The following is a 23,525-nucleotide window of genomic DNA, read 5'->3' as shown; positions in this document are numbered from 1 at the left end:
CCCATGAGCCATGGCTGCTGAGCCTGCGCATCTGGAGCCTGTGCTCCACAATGGGAGAGGCCACAACAGTGAGAGGCCTGCATACCGCAAAAAAAAAAAAAAAAAAAAAAAAAGATGGTCAAAATAATTTATAATTAGGGAATTGGCAATTGAAAATCAGTGAGATACCACTACAGAACTATTGGAATGTTAAAATTCAAACAACAGAATTGGTGGAAGGATACAGATCACTAGAATTCTTCATTCATTGTTGATGGAAATGCAAAATGGTACAGCTACTTTAGAAGACAGTTTGGCAGCTTCTCACAAAGCTAAATATGATCTTACCATATACTCTAAAAATTATATTCCTAGGTATTTTTTCAACTAATTTGAAAACTTATATCAACAGAAAGACCTGCACAATAATGTATATAATAGCTTTATTCATAATCTCCAAAAACTGGAAGCACCCAAGATGTACCATTCAAAAGATGAATGGACAAACTATGGTACAGCCACACAGTGGAATATCATTCAGTAATAGAAGGAAATGAGGAGCTATCATGAATGAGCCTTAAAGACACTATGCTAAATGAAATAAACCATACACAAAAAGACAAATATTATATAATTCCACTTATTTGAGGTACCTAGAATGGTCTAATTTATAGATACAGAAAATAGAGGGGTGGTTGCCAGGGATTGGTGGGAGAAGGGAATGGGGAGTTACGGTTTAATGGGTACAGAGTTTCAGTTTGGAAAGATGAAAAAGTTCTAGAGGTAGATGGTGGTTATCATTGCACACAATGTGAATGCAGTTAATGCCAGTGAAATGTATACCTAAAACTGGCTAAAACAGTAAATTTTTTTAGTTATATTTTACAACAAAAACACAAAAGATTCTTTGAGCCCAACATCGAGAAATCTACTTAACCAGCTGCCTTCAGGACTCAGAAACTGGGCTTATATTCTGCTCCAATCATTAACCTTTGTTTTTCTTGTGTTTCTATAGAAACATCTCTTAATAAATCCCTGATGGCTTGCACCATACAGGCTTAACTTTGGGAGCTCACCTGAAAAACTGCCTCCCGACATAAGACAACTCCTTAACTGAACTAACCTATTCTCAGGACTAAGAATGGTTCATTGTGATATGAAGCCATCTACCAACTCAGATTCTAGACTGTAAAACTTATTGGGGAAGTTTCAAAGGTGGGAATAAAGGGTAGCAGAATGTGCCACCCCAAAATATGCCTCTTTGATAAAAGATTATTTTGAGCTGGTTATTTTGAGAAACTGCAGACACAGGAGAAGCTCTGAAAATAAACTAAGAGTTACCCTTTTGTAAGGGGAATTTACACTTATAAAAAAATCTTCATTTATGTAAGGGTGTCTCCCTTTCTGTACCAGGAAGAGAAAAATGACTAAATCTCCAGAAACTCTTACCAATGGAGAAGGCATTTAGATTTAGATTTAGACTTACCCTTGTTTACTGTGCTTTTCCTGGTAACCCCCCATAACTGGCCTTTCTCCCCCTCCCCCAACCAAAAAAAAACTTTCTTTTGTCTTTAGCTGAAGATGATATTTAAGCGAGTGGCTTTGGCCATCTTGGTGAGGTACTAAGTTTCCCTGGGTATCTTCCAGGTACGTGTGACATATACATGTTAATAAACTTCTGTTTGTTTCTCTCTTGTTAATCTGTCTTTTATTACAGGGGATCTTAGCCGAGAACTCCGAAGGGTAGACAGAAAATTATTTTTCCTCCCCTACAAACCTTAATATATGCAAAATTTTAAAGACATTATTTAGGAGGATGGAAGATCTCCGGAGGGAATGCAGAATGTGATAAAACAACCTAACTATCAATATATTACAACCTCACTGAAGGGGATGGGAGGAAAAGATGCTGACCTAAGTAACTTTGGAAATGGGTGGAATCTATAAGACTGAAGTCAAAAGAAACTGTATATAAGCAATATACTCGTCTATAAAGTTGTTTCTCATAGGAGTACAGGTCAACAACTTTGATCCCATTGCACACCTATTTGGAAATAAACAATTAAGGGGGCTTCCCTGGTGACGCAGTGGTTGAGAATCTGCCTGCCGATACAGGGGACACGGGTTCAAGCCCTGGTCTGGGAGGATCCCACATGCCGCGGAGCAACTAGGCCCGTGAGCCATGGCCACTGAGCCTGCGCATCCGGAGCCCGTGCTCTGCAACAAGAGAGGCTGCAATAGTGAGAGGCCCGCGCACCGTGGTGAAGAGTGGCACCCGCTTGCCACAACTAGAGAAAGCCCTCGTACAGAAACGAAGACCCAACACAGCAAAAATAAATTAATTAATTAACAAAAAAACAATTAAGGAAATAGATGGCAGATGGTGGTAACCAGGTTTCTCACTATTGGACAGGAGGTTACACATAAGCCAAAGGAAGAGGCCAGAATGATCCCTATGGTAATGGATTAGAGTTAGAGACATAAGTATGAACTCATGTTTAGTTCAATATAGATACGAATGGTTACATACAGAAATATTTCTAGATATGTGTATATACCTGGGTTAGTATACTCATATTTCCTTGCTCTGTCAACTGACAGGTCTTAGAAGCAACTATACTTGATTAGCAATGAGTACTCCCAATGCCCAGATCTTAGTTTCTAGCACCATTCTCCAACAAAAGGAAAAAGGACTCTTTGGAAGAAACAGCTGACTGCAGGGCTAGGGCAGGAAATACATAAGATGATCCTGGAGCACCTTGTAGGGTCTGAAAATAAATACACACACACACACACACACACACCCCTAAAAGCGCTCCAAAGGGCCAAAGTTGGAACAATTTGAACAACAAAATAAATAAGGTGATGGTAGATACAAACCAAAGTATAAAAGAAATATTCATGAGTCCATACTGATATAGACAATGATTGAATAAGTACATAAATGTAGGAAAATAGATATATGTCCCATGCAGAAGAATTCCAAATAATTTAAGCATATACTCTGACTTCAAAGAGGTAGGGGCATAACTCCTCACTCCTTAAGTGTGGACTACAGATAGTGACTTCCTTCCAAAGAGGACAGTAGGGAAAGCTGTAAAAAAGAGTAAGTTTACAGTGGCAAAATCTGACCAAGAAGTGACTAATACTACCAAGTGATGAATGTCAACATCAACAGTGGCGCCGTGTTGATAGTACAGTATGTTGTGATTTTTACCTCTATGGTCTTCCAGGAATCTATAACTCAAGTCTAATCATAAGAAAAACATCAAACAAATCACATGAAGGGCATTCTACAAAATAAGTACTTGTTAAAATTGTCAAGTTATCAAAAACAAGGGAAGTCAGTAACAGTAACAGCTAAAAGAAGCCTAAGGAAACAAAACAACTCGGTGTTATGTGCTATCCTAAATGGGATCCTGGAACAGAAAAAGGACATTAGGAAAAATTAAGGAAATCTGAATAAAATATGGACTTTAGTTAATAATAATATAGCAATATTAGTTCATTAATTGTAACCAGTGTACCATACTAATGTTAGATGTTAATAATAGGGGAAACTGGGTGTGGGGAATACGGGATCTCTCCCTATTATCCTTTTTATTTTTTCTGTAAATGTAAAACTATTCTAAAGTAAAATGTTTAGAAGAAAAGAGATATTGCCCTTGACTCTGAAAAATTCATGTTCTTGTGAAAAACCAGGAGTGGCAACAAATAGTTATAATGCAGTGTGGTAGAGGTAACATTTTAGCAGTGCCTCGAAGAAAGAGTAAGAGTCAGCTCTGTGACAACGTGGAAGAAAAAACATTCCAGAGGGAGCACACCAGGAGTAAGGGTTAAGAGGGACGATATTTGGAGAAGAACAGTAAAACAGTGTGGCTGAGACGTAGAGGAGAGGGTAGAGGCTACAAACGATGCTGAAACATCTTATGTTTAATTTTTAAAAAATGTTTAAAGTATACCAAAAGCGTCAAGCAGATTTATTGTTTCTTTCACCGTGGCTTCCCTGGTGGCGCAGTTGTTACGAATCTGATTGCCAATGCAGGGGACATGGGTTCGAGCCCTGGTCCAGGAAGATTCCACATGCCGCAGAGCAACTAAACCTGTGCGCCAGAACTACTGAGCCTGCGCTCTAGAGTCTGCGAGCCACAACTACTGAACACGCGTGCCACAACTACTGAAGCCCACGCGCCTAGAGCCCGTGCTCCGCAACAAGAGAAGCCACCACAATGAGAAGCCCACGCACCGCAAGAGTAGCCCCCGCTTGCCACAACTAGAGAAAGCCTGCACACAACAACGAAGACCCAATGCAGACAAAGAGGTATCACCTCACGCCAGTCAGAATGCCCATTATAAAAAAATCCAGAAACAATAAATACTGGAAAGGGTGTGGTGAAAAGGGAACCCTCCTGCACTGTTGGTGGGAATGTAAATTGATACAACCACTATGGAAAACAGTATGGGGGTTCCTTAAAAAACTAAAAATAAAACTACCATACGACCCAGCAATCCCACTACTGGGCATATACCCTGAGAAAACCATAATTCAAAAAGAGACATGTACCCCAATGTTCATTGCAGCACTATTTACAACAGCCAGGACATGGAAGCAACTTAAGTGTCCACTGACAGATGAATGGCTAAAGAAGATGTGGCATGTATACACAATGGAATATTACTGAGCCATAAAAAGAAATGAAATTGAGTTATTTGTAGTGAGGTGGATGGACATAGAGTCTGACATACAGAGTGAAGTAAGTGAGAAAGAGAAAAACAAATACCGTATGTTAACACATATATATGGAATCTAAAAAAAATGGTACTGATGAACCTAGTTGCAGGGCAGGAATAAAGATGTAGACATAGAGAATGGACTTGAGGACACGGGGTGGGAAGGGGAAGCTGGGGCAAAGTGAGAGTAGCATCAACATGTATACACTACCAAATATAAAATAGTTGGCTGGTGGGAAGCAGCAGCATAGCACAGGGGGATCAGCTCAGTGCTTTGTGATGACCTAGAGGGGTGGGATAGGGAGGGTGGGAGGGAGGCTCAAGAGGGAGGGGACATGGGGACATATGTATGCATATGGCTGATTCACTTTGTTGTACAACAGAAATTAACACAGTATTGTGAAGCAATTATACTCCAATAAAGATCTATTAAAAAAATGTTTAAAGTATACCAAAAGTGTCAAGCATGTTTATTGTTTCTTTCACTGTGATCTGTTTTCCTGAACCACTACTTCAGTTAGTAGACACATATACTTTTAATAAACCAAAGATCTCCCATAAAAGCTTACAATATGGCCTGTACGATGCCACTTTATTTATCCAGAAATTTTCTTTTCTCTTCACGTATTGGACTCTTTTTTGTTTTATTTTAAAGAAACATTCTAACACACTTCAAAATATATATTATCAGCTAAGGCAGATCCACTAAAACTAAATGATATCATGCTTTGCATAAGATTTACATTAAGTATAATATGACCATGATATGCAGAAAACCAAGATACAAAGCAGGGATTAATTATTGCTCAGAGAAAATGCCCACCTTCGTTGCTTTACGGAGAGTTTAACTTGGGTTCTAAGAATTGCTCTTTAATTTGGCCACAGCCAAAGTAAATGAGCTATAGTGTAACACTATTTAAAGCAATGTTATGCATAAATATATCTTGTCAACAGACTTCTTGTTAAAACCTAAAATGCATTTTAATACATATTATTTTTAACTATGGGATATGCAGCTCTATGATTCAACCAAAATTTCATATACAATCAAATTTTGCTTTATACTTTATTTCCCCAAATCAATGTCACAGGTAGAGCTACTTAAGTTACAGGTATTCATAATATTCAGCTGAATGTAAACTTTCATTAAAACTTTCACTAACTTCTTTTTGGATATCAAGAAATAATTATTCCTCCTTTTGCATAAAGAAAAGGAGATATTTTTTGGAGAAAATGAATGTACAAAAATATAATAGCCCTGGGTAGCATTTACGAGAAAACAATTCTATTACTGATTGTACAAAATAGCCTCGCTTACATGATTTTACCATTTGGGACCGTTTCCAGTCTCTAGGAGACTGTTTTCCAATCACCTCTTACTAGACAGTGTTTTAGTAACCTAGTGTTTCTAGAAAGGGGAAAGATGTGCTTACCAAGAATTAGCTCTACACTCCAAAGAATAAAGACTAGAAGTTCATTCTATTTTCTTTACAGAATAGATATTTTTTCATTATTTTTTAATTCCTTTGTCTCAGTACCTACTCCCTGAAAAGCTACTTCAGTGTAGATTAAGAGCAAAAAAGAAGTAATAAAATATTCAATATTATTGTAAAGAAAACCCAAGTACAGATAGTTATGTTTTTCACTGTTCCATTAAACAGGGAGGTAAAGTGATAAAAGTGTTAATTTTCTATACGAAGACCTATTATACACAACAAAGCTGAAAACAAAACTAGTGCAAATCATACATGTGTACATCATAGGTACATAATACATAATTAAATGTGTGTTTACTATTCAAGTGTACCATGTATTGCTATTGTCAGTTATTTACTGGGTCTAAGATCTATCAAAGGCATTACCAAAGAGTATCTTACTTATTTAACTAAATTTCCTTTCAATCTGAATAATTACTATCCATCAAATGAATTTCATGAAATCAGATCTTGTTTATAAGTCAAACTATATCATATCATAATTTCAAGATTTCAAGATGATTATTGTAAGATGAAGGTGACTACCACAAAACAATTTTCATATACGGGAAAACTATTTTAAGTGAATCAATGAACAAATGGAAATCTCTTTAAAGTATCTGATATCCTTTTCTTACTTTTATATATATGTTTCATAAAAATGATTGTACAGGGACTTCCCTGGTGGTCCAGAGGTTAAGACTCCACGCTTCCACTGCAGGGGATGTGGGTTCGATCCCTGGTCAGGGAATTAAGATCCCACTTGCCATGCAGTAGGACAAAAATTAAAAAAAAAAAAAAGATTGTACAAAGAATGTCACCAAGAAGAATCTCTTTTAATAAGATGAGAATAATGTCTTTAACTGCCTAAAGCATTGATCTTGATTCCCCTCCTTTTTTGTGTTGGAACCACTTTGAGAGAAGTATTCAATAACATAAAACAGGGAATGAATACAACATTTAACATGACATCATTTAACATGACAAAAACGACGCATATTTGGATATAATTCTATGTTTTGCAAGTTGATTTCATACATATTAGCTTGCCTCATTCAATTCTTGCAAAAATGCTATGAAATAAACAAGGCAAACTTTACCATCATCATTTTATACACAAGGAAAGTGATATTTTGAAGGTTGTGGTGATTAAAATAAAGTCATGTGACTAGTGAGCTGTAGATTTCTGATTACAGACAGTGTTCTGAACCTTGTTCTCATGCCCTTCTACCTTAGCAACCAGGTACGGGAATGAGTCCATGCAATGCATCTCACATAATTATTCAATTATTGTATCTGAAATTTTGTTATATTCAAGTTCATGAGAACACGTATATCAGGTTCATAGAGTGATAAATGGAAAAAAAAGTAACTTTTCTAATTTGGAGCAAGACAGGAAGACAGAGGTAGATTTCATATATTCCATTTCAACATTCTAGGAAGTGTTTCCAAAAATTATACCGCTACAAAATATAAGCATAATTTTCTGAAACTGTAAACTCATTATTTCAAGTACTTTCTAAAGCTAACATTTCTATAATCCCCTAAGCCTATTTTCTTTAAACTTTCAAATGCATTTCAGGGCAACATGATTTCAAAGCAAGGAGGAATAAATTTCACCTATAGGAATCCACTTAGCATTTGGTTAAGCACCTCCTTCATTGCAAAGATTTGAAAAAAAATCAATATGCAGCACAAAAAATGAAACTTAAAATGTTAGTTTCATTACTTGCAAATGAAATATTGAAGACTGTACTTACCTGTAACAGTTAGTTCAGTAGTTCTTCTCACAACAAAGCCTCCATATTTTAATTCACACGTATAATTTCCAATGTCGTCTTCTCTGACTTCTCTTATAAGCAGGGTATCTCTTTTGAATACAATACTTGGCCTCCATGTTTTTGTCCTACATTCCTACGTGAAGAACACAAAATTTTTATAGTACATATAGTTACTTAAAGTATTTAAAATAACTAAACTAAAAGCCTCTAAAGTTAGATTTTAAAAGAGCTAGAGTTGTGAATTAATGCTAATGATTTTCAAAACTTCTCCACATCTCTGGGAAATCAGGTACCTCAATTTGAAAAAAGCACTTTTAGCAAGAGTCACTTTATTAACGTCTAACTTTAGTGTCTCTAAATCAGATATGTACTGATTTATTAGATATAAGAAAATGGCATTTATTAAGATTACTCCTGACATCATTTTTAGAAGCAAATAGTCTGCATTTGATGATTATGAAATTAACTACTTTGATACTGATAATATAAAATATAAAATGAATTTTTTAGTGGAAAGCAGAAAAACTAATTCTATAGAGAAAAATGCTTTAGTTCAATATTTTAAATCTTTTAAGGCTGCATTTAGAAATAATTCAATCTTTTCATAGCATATATATTCTACAGTCCAGGAAAAAATGGCCATTATTTATATGCAAGGTCTTTATAGTCTCACAGTCTACCAAATTATGGTCTCTGCCTTAAGCTTTGGATTATAATGATGTTGGCTCAGGAGATTTCTGTTTCTGCCAAACAGAAGTCCATTTTCTCTAGCCAGATTCGAAATCAGCGGAATGAGGATAAAATAACTTTAAACCTTTTAACATTATTCAGAGGTAATATTATTTTGTTAAAAATTTATTGCCAAATCAAATTTATGCAGACCATTATTTTGATTATCTGTCTCAATGCCTGTGTATAATTGGGGGACAATTATCTGGTTATTTCAGTCCAAAATATACACTTAATATCCTCACATTAGTTGCATAAACTGTCACAGTTGCATAAATTATGCACTAAATGTATGCAATACATATTCCCTTGACTATGGAAAAATAATCTGAATTGTTACAAGACTTTTAAATTCCACATATACTGCATCTCCACCCATCACTTCACTAATTACGGTCTTTATAGCATAAGGTCACAATGACTAGGGAGATGGTGGAAGTATGACTAAAGGACCAATATGAGGCCAGCCATTTAAAAAACTGAGTGTGTGACTCTGTGTGTGTGTGTGTGTGTGTGTGTGTGTGTGTGTGTGCGGCCTCTAACGTTTCAGCAAATTTTGAGATACTATTTGCAAAAAGTGAGGAAAAGTGCATGACCCTTAAGATCAACTTATTGGCAAACAACAAAGAAATTGCATATTTAGAAGCTGAATGTACACATATGAGTACTAGAAAAATATTTGTACTTGAAGACCTTGGGTCAAACTCCCCTAATACCTCTCCCCTTTGAGGAAATCATCAGGGCTTGCTTAGAATCCTCCTGTGGAAAGCAGGCAAACCACAGAAAATCCGGGTAAGAAATATATAATTAAAAAACTTAAAAAGTAAATAAAGCTCACATGCACAGAAACAGAAATAGTGGGGCTAATATTTAAGGGCTATTTAATACTGTCTAATACAGAAATCCAAGGGAAAAGTAGAAAAATATTTCAACAGTTCCCTTGATGTTCTGAACACTCCATTGTTTATTGTCAAGAATCAAAAGCAAGTCATTCAAAGAAGGGCATTACTAATTTTGGAAAAATCCTTTAAAAATTGTTAAAGATGTACTTCCTGTTTCATTTCTAACAAGTTTTGAATTCGTTATCAGTCCTGAGGGCTCATATTCTGTATACTGACATTTGTGAATCTAGTTACTAAAAGATCCAGCTTCCTAAATTCCTATTTCCAGTTAGTTGGACAAAGCAAAAGTTTACACTAGGTATCTTTAAATCATGGAAAACATATTCCAGACAAATGTTCATAGCATCTATATTGTATTTTCTTGGGTATGTTCAATAACAAAAGCATCTTTTAGATATAAATAAGTTGAAGAATACGTTCAAATGTTGAAATTCAGTCAAAGTCAATGATGTGACAGGAAGAACAGTGCCTGATTATTCTGCTTAAGCCTAAAGTTGCTTCTGGTTTTTGAAAAGAAGTTAATCTAACACTATTTTTATAATCGTATACATTTTCATCAGATTTTTAAAAACATGTATGCTTTTATACAAAAGGGTTTAGGATATGCACAAAGATACTTCCATTAGACAGAATATTTCAATAAAACTAGTGTATCATTTTATCACAGAAGCAAGTCAATCCTTTTTCTCCTTGTTTGGGGACATTTTGGACTGCTTATAGGAAGAGTCTGAAATGAATGCTTAATGCATTTTAGTTCCTGAAATTATCAACACAGATTACAATAGACTTGATAGGATTATCAGCATAAACTACATATAAACATTAACACAACAGCTTATTACAATGTACTAACAATACAAATATTGACTAGGTTTATCAAAGCCCCTGGATTAAAAACTTATAATGACCAGCACAACTTGCTGTAGTGTCTTAGGAAGGCAGAACTGAACTACATAACACCTATTTAAATGTTTTTATCCAACTTGCCCTAGAACAAGGTACACATTAATCTATTTAAAAGTGATAAAATAATTCATAGTCCATACCTTATACCATAGGATTTCAGGTTCTCTGGATGGTAGTAAAAAATCTTCTATGTCACGGCACGAAATTTCCTTGCTTTTGCTAAGTTCAGCTTTATCAAAGTACTTCATCTTGGAATTGTAGCACAGTCCAGTGTCATTTTCACCCACTGTCAGTGAGATGGATACTTTCATACAGTAAGTGGAGTTTCTGTAATGAAGCAGAATAAATATGGTGGGCTGGTGTGAACAAAAAGCAACTGCTGTCAAGGCAGTGTATTTACTTCACTCAAAAAGGGAGAGAGGGAGAGAGGCATAAAAACTCTACTGATAATTAATGTATGGTATCATGGCTTATTCCACAGGGCTCTATGCTGTCAGCCAGCTAAACAATGCTTGGTTCTGTTAAACCATTTACATATCTTTCATATGCTAGAAAAAAAATTTTATATTATAAAAAAGTTTGGTTTGAAAAACTGTTCAATAGACATTTTTACCTAGATTTTATCTAGGAAAATAAAATAAAGGAAGATTTAGGTCAAGAAACAAGTCAAGCCTGGTCATAATTATGCTAAAATTGGTAAATTCATACTCAGCCATAAAAAAGAATGAAATAGGGCTTCCCTGGTGGCACAGTGGTTGAGAGTCCGCCTGCCAATGCAGGGAACACGGGTTCGTGCCCCGGTCCGGGAGGATCCCACATGCCGCGGAGCGGCTGGGCCCGTGAGCCATGGCCGCTGGGCCTGCGCGTCCGGAGCCTGTGCTCCGCAATGGGAGAGGCCCGCGTAACGCCAAAAAAAAAAAAAAAAAAAAAAAGAATGAAATAATGCCATTTGCAATGACACGGATGGACCTAGAGATTGTCATACTGAGTGAAGCAAGTCAGACAAAGACAAATATCATATGATATTACATATGCAGAATCTAAAAAAAAATGGCACAAATGAACTTATTTACAAAACAGAAATAGAGAAAGTCTGGATGCAGTCAGTTTACAAAAGAAGCCATCTATGGACTATTGAAGAGGACTGTGCCTCACCAAAAGATAAAGAAACAGAAGCCTGGAGAGTCTCCACTGCTAGTTTAAGGACCCAAGAAAGCTGAATTTTGAGCTGGAACTTTTCCTAATAGGAACCGTCCTTGGGGAGACCTTCAAGATGGCGAAGGAGTAACACGCCTGGAGATCAGCTTCCTCCGCACAAATACATCAGAAATACATCTACATGCGGAACAACTCCTAAAGAACACCTACTGAACACTGAAAGCAGACCTCAGACCTCCCAAAAGGCAAGAAGCTCCCCACGTACCTGGGTAGGGCAAAAGAAGAAAGAAAAAACAGAGACCAAAGAATAGGGACGGGACCTGCACCAGTGGGAGGGAGCCGTGAAGGAGGAAAGGTTTCCACACACTAGAAGCCCCTTCAAGGGCGGAGACTGCTGGTGGTGGAGGAGAGAAGCTTCGGAGCCACGGAGGAGAGCGCAGCAACAGGGGTGCGGAGGGCAAAGCGGGGAGATTCCCGCACAGAGGAGCGGTGCCGACCAGCACTCACCAGCCCGAGAGGCTTGTCTGCTCACCCGCCGGGGCAGGCGGGGCTGGGAGCTGAGGCTCGGGCTTCGGTCGGAGCGCAGGGAGAGGAATGGGGTTGGCGGCGTGAACACAACCTGAAGGGGTTAGTGCACCACAGCTAGCCGGGAGGGAGTTCGGGAAAAAGTCTGGACCTGCCGAAGAGGCAAGAGACTTTTTCTTGCCTCTTTGTTTCCTGGTGCGCGAGGAGAGAGGATTAAGAGCGCTGCTTAAAGGAGCTCCAGAGACGGACGCGAGCTGCGGCTAACAGCGCAGACCCCATAGACGGCCATGAGACGCTAAGGCCGCTGCTGCCGCCACCAAGAAGCCTGTGTGCGAGCACACGTCACTCTCCACACCTCCCCTCCTGGGAGCCTGTGCAGCCTGCCACTGCCAGGGTCCCGTGATCCAGGGACAACTTACCCGGGAAAACACACCGCACGCCTCAGGCTGGTGCAACGTCATGCCGGCCTCTGCCGCCGCAGGCTCGCCCCGCCCTCCGTGCCCCTCCCTCCTTCCGGCCTGAGTGAGCCGGAGCCCCGGAATCAGCGGCTCCTTTAACCCTGTCCTGTCTGAGCGAAGAACACACGCCCTCAGGTGACCTGCACGCAGAGGCGGGGCCAAATCCAAAGCTAAACCCTAGCAGCTGTGCAAACAAAGAAGAGAAAGGGAAATCTCTCCCAGCAGCCTCAGAAGCAGCGGATTAAGTCTCCACAATCAACTCGATATACCCTGCATCTGTGGAATATCTGAATAGACAACGAATCATCCCAAATTGAGGAGCTGGACTTTGGGAGCAACGATATATATATATATATTTTCCTTTTTCTCTTTTTGTGAATGTGTATGTGTACGCTTCACTGTGTGATTTTGTCTGTATAGCTTTGCTTTTACCATTTGTCCTAGGGTTCTGTGTCCATATTTTGTATTTTTTGGTTTTTTTAAGTATACATATTAGCACTTGTTATCGTTGGGGGATTTGTTTGTTGTTTTGCTTGCTCTCTTCTTTCTTTCTTACTTTATTACTTACATTTTTAAATTTTTAATAATTATTATCCTTTTAATAACTTTATTCTATCTTGTTTTCTTTCATTCTTTCTTTTTCTCTCCCTTGTATTCTGAGCCATGTTGATGACAGGGTCTTGGTGCTCCAGCCAGGCATCAGGGCTGTGCCTCTAAGGTGGGAGAGCCAACTTCAGGACACTGGTCCACAAGAGACCTCCCAACTCCACGTAATATCAAACGGTGAAAATCTCCCAGAGATCTCCACCTCAACACCAGCACCCAGCTCCACTCAACGACCAGCAAGCTACAGGGCTGGACACCCTATGCCAGACAACTAGCAAGACAGGAACACAACTGCACCCATTAGCAGAGAGGCTGCCTATAATCATAATAAGGTCACAGACACCCAAAAAAACACACCACCAGACGTGGACCAGCCCACCAGAAAGACAAGATCCAGCCTCATCCTCCAGAACACAGGCACTAGTCCTCTCTACCAGGAAGCCTACACAACCCACTGAACCAACCTTAGCCACTGGGGACAGACACCAAAAACAACAGGAACTACGAACCTGCAGCCTGCAAAAAGGAGACCCCAAACACAGTAAGTAAAGCAAAATGAGTAGACAGAGAAACACACAGCAGATGAAGGAGCAAGGTAAAAACCTACCAGACTAAACAAATGAAGAGGAAATAGGCAGTCTACCTGAAAAAGAATTCAGAGTAATGATAGTAAAGATTACCAAAATCTCAGAAATAGAATGGAGAAAACACAAGAAATGTTTAACAAGGACTTACAAGAACTAAAGAGCAAACAATGACGAACAAGACAATAAATGAAAGTAAAAATTCTGTACAAGGACTGAATAGGAGAGTAACTGAGGCAGAAAAATGGATAAGTGACCTGGAAGATAAAATAGTGGAAATAACTACTGCAGAGCAGAATGTAGAAAAAAGAATGAAAAGAATTGAGGACAGTCTCAGAGACTTCTGGGACAACATTAAACATACCAACATTCGAATTATAGGGGTCCCAGAAGACGAAGAGAAAAAGAAAGGGACTGACAAAATATTAGAAGAGATTATAGTTGAAAACTTTGCTAATATGGTAAATGAAATAGTCAATCAAGTCCAGGAAGCACAGAGAGTCTCATACAGGATAAATCCAAGGAGAAACATGCCAAGACACATATTAATCACACTAGCAAAAATTAAATACAAAGAAAATGTATTAAAAGCAGCAAGGGAAAAACAACAAATAACATACAAGGGAATCCCCATAAGGTTAACAGCTGATCTTTCAGCAGAAACTCTGCAAGCCAGAAAAGAGTGTCTGGACATATTTAAAGTGATGAAAGGGAAAAACCTACAAACAAGATTACTCTATCCAGAAAAGATCTCATTCAGATTCAAGGAAAAAATTAAAACCTCTACAGACAAGCAAAACCTAAGAGAATTCAGCACCACAAAAACAGCTTTACAACAAATGCTAAAGGAACTTCTCTAGGCAGGAAACACAAGAGAAGGAAAAGACCTACAATAACAAACCCAAAACAATTAAGAAAATGGTAATAGGAACATACATATTGATAATAACTTAAATGTAAATGGATTAAATGCTCCAACCAAAAGACATAGACTGGCTGAATGGATACAAAAACAAGAACCATATATATGCTGTCTACAAGAGACCCACTTCAGACCTAGGGACACATAGAGACTGAAAGTGAGGGGATGGAAAAAGATATTCCATGCAAATGGAAATCTAAAGAAAGCTGGAGTAGCAATTCTCATATCAGACAAAATAGACTTTAAAACAAAGACTATTACAAGAGACAAAGAAGGATACTACATAATGATCAAGGGATCAATCCAAGAAGAAGATATAACAATTGTAAATATTTATGCACCCAACATAGGAGCACCACAATACATAAGGCAAATGCTAACACCCATAAAAGGGGAAATTGACACTAACACAATCACAGTAGGGGACTTTTAACAGCCCACTTTCACCAACGGACTGTCATCCAAAATGAAAATAAATAAGGAAACGCAAGCTTTAAATGATACATTAAACAAAATGGACTTAATTGATATTTATAGGATATTCCAACCCAAAACAACAGAATACACTTTCTCCTCAAGTGCTCATGGAAAATTCTCCAGGATCGATCATATCTTGGGTCACAAATCAAGCCTTGGTAAATTTAAGAAAACTGAAATCATATCAAGTGTCTTTTCCGACCACAACGCTATGAGACTAGATATCAATTACAGGAAAAAACCTGTAAGAAATACAAACACATGGAGGCTAAACAAAACACTACTAAATAACCAAGGGATCACTGAAGAAACCAAAGAGGAAATCAAAAATACCTAGAAACAAATGACAATGAAAACACGACGACCCAAAACCTGTGGGATGCAGCAAAAGCAGTTCTAAGAGGGAAGTTTATAGCAATACAATCCTACCTCAAGAAACAAGAAACATCTCAAATAAACAACCTAACCTTACATCTAAAGCAATTAGAGAAAGAAGAACAAAAAACTTCAAAGTTAGCAGACGGAAAGAAATCATAAAGATCAGAAAAGAAATAAATGAAAAAGAAATGAAGGAAACAGTAGCAAAGATCAATAAAACTAAAAGCTGGTTCTTTGAGAAGATAAACAAAATTGATAAACCATTAGCCAGGCTCATCAACAAAAAAAGAGAGAAGACTCAAATCAATAGAAGTAGAAATGAAAAAGGAGAAGAAACAACTGACACTGTAGAAATACAAAGGATCATGAGAGATTACTACAAGCAACTCTAATAAAATGGACAGCTTGGAAGAAATGGACAAATTCTTAGAAATGCACAACGTTCTGAGACTGAACCAGGAAGAAATAGAAAATATAAACAGACCGATCACAAGCACTGAAATTGAGACTGTGATTAAAAATCTTCCAACAAACAAAAGCCCAGGACCAGATGGCTTCACAGGCCAATTCTATCAAACATTTAGAGAAGAGCTAACACCTATCTTTCTCAAACTCTTCCAAAATATGACAGAGGGAGGATCACTCCCAAACTCATTCTATGAGGCCACCATGACCCTGATACCAAAACCAGACAAAGATGCCAGAAAAAAAGAAAACTACAGACCAGTATCACTGATGAACATAGATGAAAAAGTCCTCAACAAAATACTAGCAGACAGAATCCAACAGCACATTAAAAGGATCATACACCATGATCAAGAGAGGTTTATGCCAGGAATGCAAGGATTCTTCAATATATGCAAATCAATGTGATATATATACCATATTAACAAATTAAAGGATAAAAACCATATGATCTCAATAGATGCAGAAAAAGCTTTTGACAAAATTCAACACCCATTTGTGATAAAAACCCTCCAGAAAGTAGGCACAGAGGGAACTTTCATCAACATAATAAAGACCATATATGACAAACCCACAGCCAACATCGTTCTCAATGGTAAAAAACTGAAACCATTTCCTCTAAGATCAGGGACAAGACAAGGTTGTCCACTCTCACCACTGTTATTTAACATAGTTTTGTAAGTTTTAGCCACAGCTATCAGAGAAGAAAAAGAAATAAAAGGAATCCAAATCGAAAAAGAATAAGTAAAGCTGTCATTGTTTGCAGAAGACATGATACTATACATAGAGAATCTCAAAGATGCTACCAGAAAACTACTAGAGGTAATCAATGAATTTGGTAAAGTAGCAAGATACAAAATTAATGCACAGAAATCTCTGGCATTCCTATACACTAATGATGAAAAATCTGAAAGAGAAATTAAGGAAACACTCCCATTTACCATTGCAACAAAAAGAATAAAATACATAGGAATAAACCTACCTAAGAAGACAAAAGACGTGTAGCAGAAAACTATAAGACACTGATGAAGGAAATTAAAGATAATACAAACTGATGGAGATACACCATGTTCCTGGATTGGAAGAATCAATATTGTGAAAATGACTATACTACGCAAAGCAATCTACAGATTCAATGCAATCCCTATCAAACTACCACTGGAATTTTCACAGAACTAGAACAAAAAATTTCACAATTTGTTAGGAAACACAAAAGACCCCGAATAGCCAAAGCAATCTTGAGAAAGAAAAACGGAGCTGGAGGAATCAGGCTACGGACTTCAGACTATACTACAAAGCTAAAGTAATCAAGATAGTATGGTACTGGCACAAAAACAGAAATATAGATCAATGGAATAGGATAGAAAGCCCAGAGATATACCCATGCACATATGGTCATCTTATTTATTTATTTATTTTTTTTTTTTTGCGGTACGCGAGCCTCTCACTGTTGTGGCCTCTCCCGTTGCGGAGCACAGGCTCTGGACGCACAGGCCCAGCAGCCATGGCTCACGGGCCCAGCCACTCCACGACATGTGGGATCTTCCTGGCCTGGGGCATGAACCCGTGTCCCCTGCATCATCAGGCAGACTCTCAACTACTGCGCCACCAGGGAAGCCCTGGTCATCTTATTTTTGATAAAGGAGGCAAGACTATACAATGGAGAAAAGACAGCCTCTTCAATAAGTCGTTCTGGGAAAACTGGACAGCTACATGTAAAAGATTGAAATTAGAACACTCCCTAACACCATACACAAAAATAAACTCAAAATGGATTAAAGACCTAAATGTAAGGGCAGAGACTATAAAACTCTTACAGGAAAACACAGGCAGAACACTCTATAACATACATCACAGCAAGATCCTTTTTGACCCACCTCCTAGAGAAATGGAAATAAAAACAAAATAAGCAAGTGGGACCTAATGAAAATTAAAGTATTTTGCACAGCAAAGGAAACCATGCACCAGACAAAAAGACAACTCTCAGAATGGGAGAATATATTTGCAAATGAAGCAACTGACAAAGGATTAATCTCCAAAATATACAAGCAGCTCAATATGAAAAAAACAAACAACCCAATCAAAAAATGGGCAGAAGACCTAAATAGACATTTCTCCAAAAAGGACATATAGATGGACAAGAAGCACGTGAAAAGCTGCTGAACATCACTAATTATTAGAGAAATGCAAATCAAAACTACTATGAGGTATCCCCTCACACCAGTCAGAATGGCCATCATCAGAAAATCTACAGACAACAAATGCTGGAGAGGGTGTGGAGAAAAGGGAACCCTCTTGCACTGTTGGTGGGAATGTAATTGATACAGCCACTATGGGGAACAGTATGGAGGTTCTTTAAAAAACTAAGAACAGAACTACCGTATGACCCAGCAATCCCACTACTGGGCATATACCCTGAGTAAACGTTAATTCAAAAAGAGTCATGTACCAAAATGTTCACTGCAGCTCCATTTACAATAGCCAGGACATGGAAGCAACCTAAGTGTCCAGCGACAGATGAATGGGTAAAGAAGATGTGGCACATATATACAATGGAATATTACTCAGCCATAAAAAGAGACGAAACTGAGTTATTTGTAGTGAGGTGGATGGACCTAGAGTCTGACATACAGAGTGAAGTCAGAAACAGAAAAACAAATACCGTATGCTAACACATATATATATGGAATCTAGAACAAAAAAAAAGGTTCTGAAGAACCTAGGGGCAGGACAGGAATAAAGATGCAGACGTAGAGAATGGACTTGATGACACGGGGAGGGGGAAGGGTAAGCTGGGACAAAGTGAGAGAGTGGCATGGACACATATACACTACCAAATGTAAAACAGATGGCTAGTGGGAAGCAGCCACATAGCACAGGTAGATCAGCTCCGTGTCTAGTGACCACCTAGAGGGGTGGGATAGGTAGGGTGGGAGGGAGACGCAAGAGGGAGGGGATATGGGGATATATGTGTAAGTATAGCTGATTCACTTTGTCATAAAGCGGAAACTAACACACCATTGTAAAGCAATTATACTCCAATAAAGATGTTATGAAAAAGTAAAAAACCAAAAAACAGAAATAGAGTCGTAGGTGTAGAAAACAAACTTATGGTTACCAAGGGGGAAACGGGGGGAAGGATAAATTTGGAGATTGGGATTGGCATATACACACTACTATATATAAAATAGATAACTAATAAGAACCTACTGTATAGTACAGGGAACTCTACTCAATACTCTGTAATGACATATATGGGAAAAGAATCTAAAAAAGAGTGGATAGGGACTTCCCTGGCAGTCCAGTGGTTAAGACTCTGTGCTTCCAATGCAGGGTGCACGGGTTCGATTCCTGGTCAGGGAACTAAGATCCTGCGTGCCACGCGGTGCACCAAAAAATAAAATAAAATAAAAAGAGTGGATATATGTATAACTGATTCACTTTGCTGCACAGCAGGAACTACCACAACATTGTAAATCAACTATACTCCAATACAAATTAGTTTAAAATAAAATAAAATTGGTAAACTGAACAAAGAAGGAGAAAAATGTAACTGACCTATTAAGCATAATGGAAGAATCTGAGAAGGGCATTCTGCAGACCTCTGATTTACAACCAGTCAGTCAGAAGTGGAGGTAATACTGTGGACTAGCAATTGGCATCTGAATTGTGTGTGTTGCAGGTGGGGGCAGTCACGCAGAACGGAGCCCTTAACCTGTAGGATCCGATGCTAAGTCCAGGTAAGCAGTGTCCGAAATGAACTGAATTGTAGGATATGCAGCAGGTTGAAGAATTGCTTGGTGTGGGAAAAACCCCACATAACTGGTATGAGAAGTGTTGAGAGTAGAGGAGAAAACCAGAGTTTTCCATTACTGTTAGTTATTCAGCTTTACATTGGGTAACAAAGAAAATTTCCACAAAATTAGAATTTAGGGCTACTGATTGTAGATTTCTCTAGCTTCATATAATATGTACTCTACAAGTATATCTAAAATATTTAATAGGTGAAACCATCAACCATTAAATAGTCAATTAGTAGCCTGAAAAATGTCCTGAGAGAATGTGCTTAGGGATTTTGCTAGAATGATGAGACATATTCCCTGCCCCCAGTCCCTCACACTCCAGAAGTGATACACAAGTAAATAGTTAAAATTCAAGGTGGTAAGTACTACAAAGGGGTATGTACCAACAGTAGTGTCAAAGAAAGAAACAAGAAGACCTCATAAATTGTGATATCTGGGTATCTTAAAGTGTAAGAATTTAACAATTTTAAAAAAGGTTATTTCAGAGAATAGTACGCACAAAGGCTTGAAGGCATGACACAACTTGGCATGTTTGAGTAATTGCAAATAATTTGGTGTGGCTGGGTTATAAAATAGTGATAAAGGAACAGCAGGAACTGAGACTGGAGATGTGGGCAGGAGCCAGACTGAAAGTCCTGTAAAGCCACCGTAAGGACTTTGGACTTTATGCTGGGAAATGATGACATCTGGATTTTGGAGAGATTTTTCTGACTGTAGTGAGAAAAATGGATTGGATTGGATTGCAAGGAGGACTAAGTACAGTGAGACAAATTAGAAAGCAACTGCATTCATTCAAGAAAAAAAAAAGTAACTCCAACAAAGGCAATGCCCAGTGAGATAGGAAGGAGGGATCATGTTCAAAATATATTAAAGATATAGAATAATGTGACAGTGAAGGAGTGAAGGAAAGAGAGAGGCATACAAGATGATAAAGAATTTTTTCAGATGAGTACATGAAAGGTAGAGTCAATCTTTTAGCATGCAAGATACTGAAAAAGAAACAGCTTTGAGAGAAAGGAAAGTGTGTTAAATTTTAGCTTGAGCTTCACACTCAAGAGGGAAAAAAAATCCTCTTTGGGGCTGCCAGCAATATTGCTCATGCATTATTTATTAATTTAACTCCAGTACAGACTGGAGCACGTGCTTCTCAGGCTCATTTTAAGATATTTTTTTCAGAAAAATATAACTAAGTTATTAGCTATCTTAGGATGCATTCAAATGTGTCTTAAGAAAATATTCAAGGTTTTAGAAAAATACTGATATTTGTAGAACACGTTAGAATTCTTAAAGAACAGACTTTTCTAGGAAGTAAATCAGTGAATTCTAATCTTGGACCTTCCACATTAATCTTCTAAATTCAAGAATCTTAGGTTTCCTTTCTATTCAAACTTATACTGTTGTCGATTTCCCCATACCTCCTTGTATCAAATACCAGGTCTTTTTTTTTCTACAGGCAGTTGGGTTAAGAGTAAGATCTCTAAAGCCCAACTGCAGAGTTTCAGATTCCAGCCCAATCACTCATTACTTTTGAAATTAGGGAAAGTTACTTGACTCCTTAGGCTTCCATTTCCTCATTTGTACAAGGAGAAAATAATACTAAAGACCTCATAGGTTGCTGTGGGAATCAAGCATGTTAAAACACAGTGTCAGTCTTTTAGTGAGCACTCAGTAAGTATTAGAGCTTATCATCAGTACTGCGTCCCTTTTTCCTACTTCCTTTATATTTCTATTTTGCAGTAGGGCTAAACAGTGTTTGTTTACAAGGCAGGTTAGATACGCAATATCACCATGACGATGCCTTCAGTTCTGTGGTGTTTAATGACTGTGAAGCATAAGAATCCAGATAAGTCCTGGGATACCTGATTGCGTTGGACAAGAATGAGAAAAGTTTATGAAAAATACGACTCTTTACCTCAGCCACCCTCTCTTGCTCTACTATAAAGGCAACTGACCCCTAATTTTCAGAAAGTGGCTCCAGATGAGCACCCTTAGATGTTCTTATTTTCCTGTCTTTTGTTCCCTAGCTTTGTGAGGGGACTGCTGATTTACTACTCTCTGGTAATGTCTGGAATTCCAGACTCCCCAGGATAGCACTACTTTCAAATTACTTTCCATGTTTTAATACTTGTTTACTGTTTCTGTTCATCAGGAGGTGATTTAAAAAGCTAAAAATAAAGCAGCATCCAATGAATGCTACAGTCCTATTTACTGAGAAGAGCTAACAGGAAGCAAGCAACTTGTGACACATTAATAAACATATGATCCCCCTGAGGGGACTTAGACACTCTCAAAGTGAAGAGTCCCATCCGCCATCATTAAATTTGCAGCATGACTGCTATGGCACTGTGGCTCTCTGCAGTCGGGGAAATACAGTGGAATGGGGTAAATGGGGAAAGAATGCTCCTCCAGGATTTACGGTAAAAATCATCAGCACATATGTACTCAGCTTCCATTGTTTTAACACATGAGCTGCAATCTAGGCAAAAGTGAAGTCATGACTGCTGGTTCCAATGTTTATAAAATGGGTAGAGAGAGACAGGATATTATAGGTATGTGGACAAAACAGTTGTTCATAACTGAGAGTCAATACTCATCTTTTCCAGTGAAGAAACGATATTAATGTGAAATTTTTTCAAAACCTAGTTTTCTCTGGCAAGGGTAACCCTGCAGGACACACCAAGTACACAAAATGTGTTGTACAAACAGTTTAGAGAGAGTTACTTCTTTCAGCCTCCTGAGGTTACAGCAAAGGGACCCAAAGCCTAAAGAAGTCAATGATTTTTTTTTGAAGTCGATTAGTTGTCTAAGTTCTACTAATTGGTGGCAGAAATGGGATTAGAACATATATCTCCTAACTTCTAATTCATTGGTCTCTTCTGTATACTACTGAAGATAAGTAGTGCTGGGTTAGCACACATAAACTATATATACATTGTTTAAAACAAAAGAAGGTTACCTACTCTTAGCCCTGATTTTATATTATTTTATATTCTAGAATAGATGCCTACTGGAGAAAGGCAGAACACGCTCTAACTTAGATTTCTTTGAAAAGTTAGGTCCTTAAGCTCCCAAACATCTAATAAAGAATAAGATGGAGCAAGCAGCAGGTATTAAAGAAATATCATGGTTTCTTCAGCTCTTTCTACTACACACTTTCTACATATATATATACATACTTGTAAAAGAAATGGCTTCTGAAAGGACTGGCTTAGGACCCTGTCTTATAAGGAAGAAGGAAATCTAGCCTTAAATCCAGTGCAAATACTGGGGATTAACAAATATTTTTGGACATAAGCAAGAAGTAAATCTATGACACAAAAAATAAAGTTAGAATACTTTCTGTAAGTAGTCTCTGCAAGTCAGTACAGTGTATCGAAGTTCTCCATAGGTTCCTTAGTGGTGTGTTACTTTGAAAAAGTGAAAGATTCTGAATTGGCATGCATGGGAGCTACCAGAGATTTTATAATTTATCTTTTGAAGGATGACAACATCACGCAGCTACAGATCGAGGTGTGGAAGTTTGGGTAGTGCAGGCAGGGGGTAAGAAAGAAAAATATATGTGGGAAGAGAAATTTTGTATATTGCCTGATTAGCTATAGAGTAAAATAAAAGCCATGTTATGCCATACCTAAGGGTAGCACAGTTT

At 37.9% G+C, this 23,525-nt stretch overlaps 1 protein-coding gene across 1 annotated transcript in view; it reads right to left on the bottom strand.

Moving 5' to 3' along the window:
- IL1RAPL1 (interleukin 1 receptor accessory protein like 1) overlaps nucleotides 1-23,525 on the bottom strand; it is a gene marked incomplete at both ends in the record, with an annotated part of 1,118,841 nt that overhangs the window by 527,173 nt on the left and 568,143 nt on the right. The window contains 2 exons of the mRNA XM_082609629.1: nucleotides 7,946-8,099; nucleotides 10,644-10,830. Coding sequence (XP_082465755.1) covers nucleotides 7,946-8,099; nucleotides 10,644-10,830 — 341 coding nt within the window. The remainder of the gene's footprint in view (nucleotides 1-7,945; nucleotides 8,100-10,643; nucleotides 10,831-23,525) is intronic.

The sequence above is a fragment of the Mesoplodon mirus genome (genome assembly GCF_964341445.2).
Source record: "Mesoplodon mirus genome assembly, chromosome: X".
Lineage (NCBI taxonomy): Eukaryota > Metazoa > Chordata > Mammalia > Artiodactyla > Ziphiidae > Mesoplodon > Mesoplodon mirus.
The sequence above is the reverse complement of the archived record's forward strand: the minus strand, read 5'-3'. Positions and strand labels throughout refer to the sequence as shown.